The 12608-nt window shown below is 46.3% G+C and overlaps 1 protein-coding gene across 1 annotated transcript; it reads left to right on the top strand.

The window, feature by feature from the left end:
- The first annotated feature begins 732 nt into the window (after window positions 1–732).
- On the top strand, window positions 733–11850 carry PRSS41 (serine protease 41). The gene is made up of 8 exons (XM_033840194.2): window positions 733–810; window positions 954–1089; window positions 1188–1217; window positions 1593–1701; window positions 1910–1917; window positions 2434–2709; window positions 10945–11099; window positions 11486–11850. Exons 1-8 carry the CDS (start codon window positions 733–735, stop codon window positions 11702–11704), a joined length of 1011 nt encoding a protein of 336 aa, XP_033696085.1. The 3' UTR covers window positions 11705–11850.
- The last annotated feature ends 758 nt before the right edge of the window (window positions 11851–12608 follow it).

Genomic DNA, 12608 nt, shown 5'->3' with positions numbered 1-12608 from the left:
GATCAGCTGGACCTCTGGAGGGGCTGCAATCTGAGAAATAATGTTGGCCACATGGACCCTCCATGCCTATGTGATGAAACCCCAGTAAAAACTCTAGACACCAAACTTTCAGTGAGCTTCCCTGGTTGGCAAAACTTCACGAGTGTTGTCACACGTCATTGCTGGGAAAATTAAGCACTGCCCACCTGACTCCCCTGGAAGAGGACAACTGGAAGCCTGCACCTGGTCTCTTCCAGACTCTCCTCTGCACCTTTGACATTTGCTGATGTTATCTGTATCCATTAACTGTAAGGAACCATAACCAGGAGTACAACAGCTTTTCTGAGTTCTGTGAATCCTCCTAAAAAATCATTGACTCAGAGGGTGGTCCTGTGGACCCCAACTCAGTGGTCTGCTCACATCTATGAGAGAGTCAGTTTGGTGACTTTGGTGCCCTGCAATATTGTCTGCAAGGAAGGGAAGCTACCTGTAGACTCCACAGAGTTAGGTGAGGCTTGTTGCTGGGCAGCAGGCAGACATGGAGGCTAAGAGTCCTCTAGATGGTCAAATCAGGCCAACATTTATTCTGTGGGTCCTGTAATGGATCATCACGTTTAACAGTAGATGACACAGTGCAAGACCCCCAATGGGGGTCTCAGTGAGGACTTGCTAATGTGCTTTCACGGGAGTCCTGGCTATGGGGCAGGTCCTTGGTCCTTCCTAGCGGAAGGAATGGGTAGAAAAGAGGGCAGCATGGGGGGCAGCCAGGTCCCCAGGGTCGCAGACAAGAAAGGGATCGTCTGGGTACACTGGCTCCTGGGCCATAACAAGGTACTTAGTTGGGGGACCGAGCTCCAGTAGAAGCTCAAAGCCGGGGCACTGTGACGTCCCAGGTTCCCAAATATCCCTTGGACCAGAGAGGTCAAGCTGAGGGAAGGGGGCGGCCAGGGTTCCCGTGGCTCCCTCTCCCCGAGGGGGCGCCCCAGCCGCGCCTTGGAGCTGGCGGAAGCAGAGGGGGCGCCAGGCGGCGGGAAGAAGAAGCCGTGGGCGCGCAGGTCAGGACGCTGCTGCTGGCGCAACTGTTGGTGCGGGTCGAAATCGCGAGGCAGGGTGAGCTGAGGCGGGGGCTGCCGGCGCAGCTAGGGGTGATGGGGGAAGGGTGGGGCGCGTGGAGACCAAAGGGAGCTCACTTTCTCTCCTACCCGCAGCGTTGCGGGATAGGGACCTGTTGCTTCCAGGTAAGGCGTCCAGGGGACGCGCTTCCCTGCGCAGGGCACCTGAGCCGGAGCGCGAATGGCGACTCATCTTTTCCTCTTCCCGCCCCAGGTTTCTAGAACTCTTCTATGCTCGCATGTAACTGATGGGGCCCCCCTGGGTGTGGGGGAGGGGCGGGCACCTGTGGACCACGTGGGGCAGGTCCCCAGCGTCCCCTTCTTCCTGGGCGGCAAGACCCCTGGACGCGCGGTTCCCCGGGGCGCCCCTTTTCTTCTCCCACTCGGTGGGTGAGGGTGGACGGGGTGGGCCTGCCTCCCGCAGCTCGGCCTGGTGTCCATTTGTCCATCCCAGGGCCATGTGGCCAACGGACTGTCCCGACACTCATAGTGTATGGAAAGGATGCAGGGCTTGGGCGCAGGGCAGCCTGCGACTATGGGGCTCCCACTACTGCGGAGCAAGCCTGCTCAACCGCCGCTGGGTGCTCTCGGCCGCGCACTGCTTCCAAAAATGAGTCTGGGGGCGGGCGGCCCGCTGACCCCGGGCCCTGGGTCTGCACCAGGACCTGCGCGCATGCCCCACGTGGACACGGCCCTCGTGTGCTCCTGAGGCGCAGTCCCAGCTGCAGCCCGTTACGCACCCACGCGAGTCCCCCAGGGCGCTCCGGGAGGAAACGCTGTGCGGTTTCTACCAGAACGTTCTCCCAGAACTTTCCCACGCACATTTGTCTTGTTCTTTTCTTTCTCACGTCACTTGTCCCCAAATGGCACCACCAACCTCCACCTTCCTCACCCCACCTCCCAGCAGAGGTGACCCCTTCCCCCCCCCCGCCCGCCGGGGGGAGGAATGAGCTGAAGTAAGTGCTGGACACACAGCCTGGCCTGTGGTGACAGTGGCCCCGGTAGCTGTTTTGAGCCCAGCCTGCTGTGGCGCCCATGCACCTGCTCGTTGCCTTTTGAGAAGGGTTCTTGGAGGTGACAGGTGGTTGAGTGACTGGCCAGATGAGCTGTTAGGGGAGGCACCCTCCTGCCAACACCCCCAAGTCCCCAGGTGTGGGACTTTGTTTGGGGCTGTCTGGGCTCTCCCCGTTTCTACCCTGGCCTCTTTGGTCGAAGGAAGACCTGCTAATGGTGCCTGGGGTGAGCCCCCGCAGCAGCTCGGGGGTCTCAGCTCAGGGAGCAGCCCCAGGTGTGCTCAGGTGGCCCACCCTGACAGCTCTCTCCTCCCCTGCCAGCAACAGAGATCCCTATGAATGGTCGGTCCAGTTTGGCGAGCTGTCTGTCACACCACCCATTTGGAGCCTGCGGGCCTACCTCCATCGTTACAGGGTGAAGAGTATTATTATATACCCCAAATCCAGGAATTATTTGCAGGACGACAGCTCCCTGCTGAAGCTGTCCTCCTCCGTCACCTTCAATAAGCACATCCAGCCCGTCTGTGTCCTGTCCTCCTCCTCTGAATTCAAGAACCGTGATGACTGCTGGGTGAATGGCTGGGGGGACATCCATGAGAAAAAGAGTGAGGTTGGGGACAGACGGGTTGGGAAGGGGAGTGTTATTCACCACGTCCTGTGCCAGCCACACCAGCTGCAGTGGCCCCCACCTTGGTCTGTGTGCCACTGTGCTTTGGCTTTGGCCCGCTGAGCAATCCCTCCTCACCTCCTTTCCACACCCCGCCCCCCCGTAGAGCAGGGCTTTCTGTACCCACACTCAGCTACCCCTCCCTTCCGAGTCTGTGAGCCAGAAACCAGAGAGGGAGGCCCCCCTGCACCGGCCCAGGCCACACCCCCAGCCTGCAGGGGTGTGCGAGGTTTTGGGGTGGACTTGTCAGAAAGGCATCAGGCATTGTTTGTTTTGGGGGGTTTTTTGAAGTATACTTCAAAAACCATAGAATTCATCCTTTTAAAGTATACAATTCAGGGACTTCCCTGGTAGTCCAGTGGTTAAGACTCTTTCCACTGCAGGGGGTGTGGGTTCGATCTCTGGTTTGGGAACTAAGATCCCACACCCCGTGTGGTGCAGCCAAAAAAAAAAAGGCATACAATTCAGACGGTTTTTTTTTTTTTAGTATATTCACAGAGTGGTTCCATCACCACTGTCTAATTACAGAACATTTTCATCATCTCAAAATGAAATCCCATGCTTATTAGCCATTACTCCTAATTCCCCGTTGTTCTAGGGCCATAGCCCCTGGCAGCCACTAATCTGCTTTCTGTGTCTAATGGATTTACCTACTCTGGACGCTTCATATGAATACAGTTATACACTACGTGCTAGCTTCTCTCACTAAGCATAATATTTTCAATGTTCATTCATGTTTTAGTGTGTGTCAGTACTTCACTCCTTCTTTCTTGTTAAGGTTTAACTCATATAACATTAACCATTTTAAAGTATATAATTCAATGGCATTTAGAACATTCACAGTGCATAACCATCAACTCTATCAAGATCCAAAACATTTTCATCACGCCCAGAGGAAATCCCATAACCATTAAACAGTCACTCCCCATTACCCCCTCCCTCCAGCCCTTAGCAGCCACTAACCAACTTTTTGTCTCTATGGATTTACCTGTTCTGGACATTTCATATAAATGGAATCATACACTGTGTCACCTTTTATGTTTGGCTTCTTTCACTTAGCATAATGTTCTCAAGATTCATCCATATTATAGTATGTATGAAAACTTCATTCTCTTTTATGGCTGAATAATATTCCATTGTATGGATGCACAATTTGTTTATCCATTCCTCCATTGATGCCATTTGTGTTGTTTCCATCTTTTGGGTATTTGTATTAGTATACAAATTTGTGCTTGAATACCTCTTTTCAATTATTTTGTGAATGTATTTAGGAGTGCAATCCTGGATCACATGGTCATTCTATGTTTAACTTCTTGAGGAGCTGACAAACAGTGTTCCATAGCAGCTGCTCCATTTTACGTTCCTATCAACAGTGAGGGTTATCATTTCTCTCCATTCTCCTCAATAAAAAACTTGTTATTTTCCAGGTTTTTGTTTGTTTGTTTGTTTTGTTTTGTTTTGTTTTGGCCATCCTAGTGGGTGTGAAGTGGTATTTCACTGTGGTTTTGATTTGCATTTCTCTAATGACTAGTGATGTTGAGCAACTTTTCATGTGCTGGTTGGCCATTTGTATATCTTCCTTGGAGTAATGGCTATTTAAGTCCCTTACCCTTTTTTTTTTTTTTGGTCACACCACGTGGCTTGTGGAATCATAGTTCCCCAGCCTGGGATTGAAACTGGGCCCTCAGCAGTGAGAGCAGAGAGTCCTAACCACTGGACCTCCAGGGAATTCCCAACCCAATTTTTAAAATTTATTTATTTATTATTTTCTTTTTTTTTGCGGTACGCGGGCCTCTCACTGTTGTGGCCCCTCCCATTGCTGAGCACAGGCTGCGGACGCGCAGGCTCAGCGGCCATGGCTCACGGGCCTAGCCGCTCTGCAGCATGTGGGATCTTCCCGGACCGGGGCACGAACCCGTGTCCCCTGCATCGGCAGGCGGACTCTCAACCACTGTGCCACCAGGGAAGCCCCCCAACCCATTTTTTTTTTTTTTTTTTTTTTTGCGGTATGCGGGCCTCTCACTGCTGCGGCCTCTCCTGTTGCGGAGCACAGGCTCCGGACGCGCAGGCTCAGCGGCCATGGCTCACGGGCCTAGCCGCTCCGCGGCATGTGGGATCTTCCGAGACTGGGGCAGGAACCCGCGTCCCCTGCATCGGCAGGCGGACTTTCAACCACTGCGCTACCAGGGAAGCCCCCCAACCCATTTTTAAACTGAGTTGTCTTTGTTGTGATGTTGTAATCGTTTTTATATATTCTGGATACTAGACCCTTTTTAGATATATGATTTGCAAATATCTTTTCCTATTCTGTGGGGTTTTATTTTCCTTTTTTCTTCTTTTTTTTTTTTAAACTGGCTCCTGGGTCTCACTCCATGGATTTAATTGGTCTGGGATGTGGCACAGACATTGGGATATTTTTAAGCGTCCCAGGTGATTCTAATATGTAGCTAAGGGTAAGACCAGCTGGCCTAATGGGGTTCATGATGCTTAGCCAAGTGATGCCAGGAAAGAGGCAATAATCTCCAGGAAAAGGACGAAGAGCTAAAGGTTTGAAAGTTGAAATGAAGACCTAGCTGAAGTTCTGCAGAACAGGTAGGCTTTAGTGTCAGAAAGTTGTGTTTTGAATCCTCTTACTTAACTCTTCAGTTTCTTCGAAAGAGGCATCATAGCTCCTTCCTTCCGGGTTGTTCCATGTTGTCAGTCCCTGGTGTTGATGGGGGAAGAGCACTTCAGATGCAGGACTGAGCCAAGACTCGTGGACCACATCTCTTTTCACTTTCATGATAGTATCTATTGATGCACAGAATATTTTAATTTTGATGAAGTTCAGATTATTTTTTCTCTGGCGCTTTTGCTTTTGGTATCATGTCTAAGAAATAATTGCCAAATTCGAGGTCATGAAGATTTACCCTCATGTTTTCTTGAAGAGTTTTATAGTTTTAGCTGTTATATGTATATCTTTGATTCTTTTTTTTTTTTTTTTTTTTTGGGGTATGTGGGCCTCTCACTGTTGGGGCCTCTCCCGTTGCGGAGCACAGGCTCCGGACGCGCAGGCTCAGCGGCCATGGCTCACGGGCCCAGCCGCTCCGCGGCATGTGGGATCTTCCAGGACCGGGGCGCGAACCTGTGTCCCCTGCATCAGCAGGCAGACTCTCTACCACTGCGCCACCAGGGAAGTCCTCTTTGATTCATTTTGAGTTGATCTTTGTTTATGGTGCGAAGTAGTGGGTCCAACTTCATTTTTTGCATTTGGATATCTAGTTGTCCCAGCACCATTTGTTAAAGAGACTATTCTCTACTCCACTGAATTATCTTGGCACCTTGTCAAAAATTAGTTGACCAAAGAAAAATGGGTTTATTTTCTAGACTCTCAATTCTGTTCCGTTTGTCTGTATGTTTATCCATTTGCCAGGACCCCATTGTTTGATTCCTATAGCTTCCAAGTATGTTTTGAAATTGGGAAGTGTGTATTCTCCAACTTTGTTTACTTTTTCAAATATTGGTTTTGTTATTTGGGGGTCTCTTGATAGTCCCTGTAAATGTTAGGATGAGCTTGTCAATTTCCACTAAAAAGGCCATTGGAATTTGGATAGGGATTGCATTGAATCTGTGGATTGCTTCGGGGGAGTATTATCATCTAAATAATATTAAGTCTCCAGTCCATAAACAGAAGATATGTTTCCATTTATTTATGTCTTCTTTAATTTCTTTCAGCAATGTTTTGTAGTTTTTTGTGTACAGGTCCTCAATTAAATTTAACTATTTCATTCTTTTTGATGCTATTGTAAAATGATATTTCTTTTCTAATATCCTTTTGAAATCGTTCATTGGTAGTGTATAGAAATATAATTGACTTTTGTGTCTTGATTTTAGATCCTGCAAATTTGCTGAATTCATTTATTAATTCTAGTCCTTCTTTGTGTACTCTTCATTATTTTCTATATATAAGATCATGTCTCCTGTGAATAGACATAGTTTTACTTCTTCCTTTCCAACTTGGATGTGTTTTATTTCCTTTTCTTGCCTAATTGCTCTGACTAGAACTTCCAGTAAAATGTTAGATAGAAGTGGCAAAAACTGGCATCATTATCTTTTTCCTGTTCTTAGGGGGAAAGCTTTCAGTCTTTCACAATTCTGTAGCTGTGGGTTTTTCACATATGATCTCTATCATGTTAAGGAAGTTCTCTCTATCCTTAGTTTATTGAGTGTTTTTATAATGAAAGTGTTGGATTTTCCTGCATCAATTAGGATAACCATGTGGGTTTTTTTTTCTCCTTCATTCTATTACTATAGTCTGTAGTATGTTATATTGATTGATTTTTGTATGTTGAACCCACCTTGCACTCTGGATAAATTTCACTCGGTCGTGGTGTAGAATTCTTTTAATATGCTGCTGGGTTCAGTTTGCTGGTATTTTGTTGAGCATTTTTGCATAATGTTGGTCTGTAGTTTCTTTTTTTTTTTTTTTTTTTTTGCGGTACGCGGGCCTCTCACTGTTGTGGCCTCTCCCACTGCGGAGCACAGGCTCCGGACGCACAGGCCCAGCGGCCATGGCTCACGGGCCCAGCCGCTCCACGGCATGTGGGATCTTCCCAGACGGGGCACGAACCCATCGGCAGGCGGACTCTCAACCACTGCGCCACCAGGGAAGCCCTATGGTTTCTTTTTGTGTGTGATAACTTGCTTGGGCTTTGGTGTCACAGTAATGCCAGTCTCATGGAATGAGTTAGGAAGTGTTCCTTCCTCTTCTGTTTTTTGGAAGAATGATTGATGTTAATTTCTTCCTATGTTTGATAGAAGTCACCATTTAAGCCATCTGGCCCAAGGCTTTTCTTCATTGGGAGGTTTCTGACTAGTGACTAAATCTTTTTACTTGTTATGTGTCTGTTCAGATTTTCTATTTCTTCTTGAGTCTGTTTTAGTATTTTGTGTGTTCCTAGGAATTTGTCCATTTCCTCTAGGTTATCTAATTTGTTGGAATACAGTTGTTCATAATATTCACTTATAGTCCTTAATTTTTCTTTAAGGTCAGTAATAATGTCCCCACTTTCATTGTCAATTTTGTTGATCTTTCAAAGAACCAACTTTTGGTTTTGTTGATTTTCGCTATTGTTTTTCTGTTCCCTAGTTTGATTTTTTTCCATTCCTCTCTTTATTATTTCCTTCCTTCTTCTACCTTTGGGTTTAATTTGCTCTTTTTTTTTCTAGTTCCTTAAGTTAGATTGTTGATTTGAGATTTTTCTCCTTTATTAACATAGGCATTTCCAGCTATAAATTTCCTTGTGAGAATTGCTTTTGCTGCAACCAATAAGTTTTGGTATGTTGTGTTTTTATTTCCATTCATCTCAAAATACTTTCTAATTTTCCTTGTGATTTCTTCTTTGACCCATTGGTTAGAAGTATGTTGTTTAATTTCCACATATTTGTGAATTTTTCAGTTTTCCTTCTGTTATTGATTTCTAGCCTCAATCCACTGTTTTCTATGATGTCAATCTTTTCTAATTTATTGCAACTTATTTTGTGGCCTGACATGTCATCTATCTTGGAGAATGTTTTGCATCCACTTGAAAGGAATGTGTATTCTGCTCTTGTTTGGGTGGATTGTTCTGTATATGTCTTTTAGGTCTAGCTGCTTTATAATGCTATTCAAGTCCTCTGTTATCTTACTGATCTTCTCTCTGGTTGTTCTATCCATTAATAAAAGTGGGGCATTGAAGTCTCCAACTGTTCTCATAGAACTGTGTATTTCTCCCACCAGTTACATCAATTTTGCTTCATGTATTTTGGGACTCAGTTGTTAGATGTGTAGATATTTATAATTATTATACCTTGAGGATTTACCACTTTTGTCAACATATAATGTCCTTCTTTGACTCTTTTTAAAAATATTTATTTAGTTTTTTTAAATTTATTTTGGCTGCACTGGGTCTTAGTTGCAGCATGCAGGATATTCATTGCGTCATGCGGGATACTTAGTTGCGGCATGTGGGATTTCTTAGTTGTGGCATGCAGACTTCTAAGTTGCGACATGCAGACTCTTAAGTTGCAGCATGCATGTGGGATCTAGTTCCCTGACCAGGGATCAAACCCAGGCACCCTGCATTGGGAGCACAGAGTTTTACCTGCTGGACCACCAGGGAAGTCCCCCTTCTTTGACTCTTGTAACACGTTTTGACTGAAAATCCATTTTGTCTGACATTAGTATAGCAACCTCAGCTCTTTTTGGTTACTATTTGCATGGAATGTCTTTTTCCAACCTTTCACTTTAAACCTATATTTACCTTTGGATCTAAAATTATTGTCGGGCTTCCCTGGTGGTGCAGTGGTTAAGAATCTGCCTGCCAATGCACGGAACACAGGTTTGAGCCCTGGTTTGGGAAGATCCCACATGCCGCGGAGCAACTAAGCCCATGCGCCACGACTACTGAGCCTGCACTCTAGAGCCCACGAGCCACAACTGCTGAGCCCATGTGCCACAACTACTGAAGACTGTGCACCTAGAGCCTGTGCTCTGCAGCAAGATAAACCACGCAATGAGAAGCCTGTGCACCACAACAGAGTGGCCCCCGCTTGCCACAACTAGAGAAAGCTTGCATGCAACAACGAAGACCCAACGCAGCCAAAAATAATAAATAAATAAATTTTAAAAAATACAAAAATTAAAATATAATAAAATTATTGTCTTGTAGACAGGATATAGTTGGATCTCTGTTTTTAATCCATTCTGCCAATCTCTTCCTTTTAATTGGAGTGTTTAATAGTTACATTAAAATTAATTACTGATAGGGAAGGATTTACTTCTACCATTATTCAATTTGTTTTCTATATTTTGTCGGATGTGGAAGATATAGATATCTTATATCTATATCATATCTATATCTATACCTAAGTCATATCTTTTTTGTTCCTTATTTCCTCCTTTTTGTGTTTAATTGATTTTTATTAGTGTACTGTATTGATTTCCTTCTTATTTCCTGTTCTGTATATTTTTTAGTTATTTTCTCAGCAGTTTCCCTGGAGATTACAGTTAATAACTTAAACTTATACCAGTCTATTTTGAATTAATATCAACTTAGGTTCAATAGCATACAAAAGTTCTGTTCCTATACAACTCTATTCTTCTCAAGTTGTTATTGTCACAGTTTACATCTTTATATATTGTGTAACCATATCTTTATATATTGTGTAAGCAATCTCTGTGTAACAGAGATTTACAATTATTGTCTTTTAAATTGCATTTGTCTTTTAAATTGTATAGCAAAAAAAGTATGAACCAAAACTATAATAATACTGGCTTGTATGTTTACCTGTGTAGTTACGTTTACCAGTGTTCTCTATTTCTTCCTATGGGTATAAGTTACTGGCTACTGCCCTTTCATTTCATCCTGAAGGGCTCCCTTTTCCATTTCTTGTAGGGCAGGCCTACTAATGATGAACACTCTCAGCATTTGCTTATCTGGGAATATCTTAATCTTGCCTTCATTTTTTTTGAAGGATAGCTTTGTCTGATCTAGAATTCTTGGTTGACTGTTTTAGTCTCTTAGCACTTTACATATGTCATTGCACTGCCTTTTGGCCTCCAGGGTGTCTGAAAAGAATGTGGCTGTCAATCTTGTTGAAGATCCCCTATACTTGATGTGTAGCTTCTCTCTCGCTGTTTACAAGATTCTCCTTTTGTCTTTGCATTTTGATATTTTGATGAAAATGTATCTCAGTGTGGATCTCCTTGTGTTTATCCTACTTGGAATTTGTTCACCTTCCTGAATGTGTAGTTTCATATCTTTCATCAAATTTGGGAAAACTTCAGCCTGGATCCTGCAGCTATACTAATTATAAACAGGCTCAGCTGCATCAGCCCCTCCCCCTGTGTATGCTTCAGCCATGGTCTCTCCCCACTGGCTCAGGCAGGGCCTGTCATCTGCAGGCTACAGAGAGGGAAACCAAGCCTCAGGGAGGTGCTGTGACAGCCTGTCCATCCATTGGGTCCTTCTGTGATATTGTTCATCACCCACCACATACTGGGTGCTGGACTAGAGCAGAGGAATCAAGAGCAATGTCCCAGGTACTGTGGATACTCCAGGAAGTCCACTCCCCTTCATACCCCCTTTCCCCAGATGGCAGAGGAGAGGCTAAGGTTGTTGTCTTTCTCTCTCCCACCCTCAACCCCTGGCAGATCTGCCACCTCCCTACGATCTTCAGGAAGTGCAAGTCTCCATCATAAACAAATCCAGGTGTTCCTACCTGTTCCATCAGCCTGATTACAGCAGTCACAGCAGTAATAATATGATTTGTCCTGGCTCTGAGGATGGCAACACTGACGCCTGCAAAGTGAGTACCCCTGCCCCAATGAGGGCCATACTGAAACTGGGTACCACCCCTCCCAATCTTGGGCCTGAGAGCAACCACCTTGACCCCCTACCAATCCACCCTTAGAGTTCATTCATGAGAAAATCATTGTAGACCTCATTTATCCAGCCTATAAAACAAGCTTCCTGTTTTACATTAATTGTACCTCCTTTGATCCTATGTGAAATTGAGTGGATAGACTATTGCCCCCCTTTGCAGATGCAGAAACTGAAGTTTTTTTGCTTCCAGGGGGAGGAGTGGGATTTGCAGCCAATCTGCCCAGCTCTACAGCCCCTCCTGCTCTACCAGCCTCTCCACTGGCCCCTCCTGCCCCATCCCAGGTCTTGCTCACCCACACTGCTTTCCAGGGTGACCCAGGCAGACCCTTGGTCTGTGAAAAGAATGGGCCGTGGATTCAGATTGGAATTGTGAGCTGGGGAGTGGGCTGTGGTAGGCGCAACCAGGCCGGCATCTATACCAATGTCAGTAGTTACTTCAACTGGATCCAGATGCTGGTGGGCCACAGCACACCCAGGCCAGACCCCTCTCAGTTGCTGCTGCCCCTCGCTCTGCTCTGGGCTCCCTGACTCCTGTAGCTGGCCTGTGCACACCTAAGCCCATGAAGGTGCAGTAGTTACTGCAGCTCCAGACATATTCACCAAGGGCTGGGGGCACGCCAGTGGCAGGACTGCCTGCTGGACCAGGCCCAGTCCCCTTCTGTCCCCTTTGCTAATAAACGTGTGTATGTTCACATTGATGCCTTGCACCACGTTCTATGGCCCTGGGTGGATTCCTGGATACCCTCACAGTTACCCATGTCCCATCCACTCGAAGACCACTCCTTAACTCCTAAACCATCGTCACCCATCTGTGCTATACGGGTTTTGGTTGCAAACAACAGAACCCTCTCAGGTTAGTTCAATCAGAAAGATAATTTACAGGGATTTCCCTGGTGGTCTGGTGGTTAAGACTCTGTACTCCCAATATAGGGGCCCAGGTTCAATCCCTGGTCAGGGAACTAGAACACTCATGCTGCAGCTAAAGATATCCTGCAACAAAGATCCCGTGTGCTGCAACTAAGACCTGGCGCAGCCAAATAAATATTTTAAAAAAAGAAAGATAATTTACAGGAGGACATAAGTAGCAACAGGGTCCCTGGGGGCTAGGAAGGCTGGAGTGGAGTGCAGGGGAGGAAATGCCCCCAAACACCTCTAGCGCTCATGCCGTGTTCCCCACCACACAGACGCCAGACACTCCTGGTCTCACCACGGTCCCCCAAAGGCTGACCTGGGACCAGGACGAGGGTGCAGATAATTTATTTGGGAGGTGATACCAAGAAGCCCCAGTGAAGAGTGGGGAAACTGAGGCAGGAGGGCTGAGAGCCAATGACGTTTGCCCAGATGAGGAGGTTACCCTTGTGGGCAGCTGAGGCTCTGTCTGGCCAGGATCCCCTGAGAAATCACGGGGACACACCTCAGCATTGCCTGTGGG

This window comes from Tursiops truncatus, chromosome 15 (genome assembly GCF_011762595.2).
Source record: "Tursiops truncatus isolate mTurTru1 chromosome 15, mTurTru1.mat.Y, whole genome shotgun sequence".
Taxonomy (NCBI): domain Eukaryota; kingdom Metazoa; phylum Chordata; class Mammalia; order Artiodactyla; family Delphinidae; genus Tursiops; species Tursiops truncatus.
This window is presented reverse-complemented; position numbering and strand designations above follow the sequence as displayed.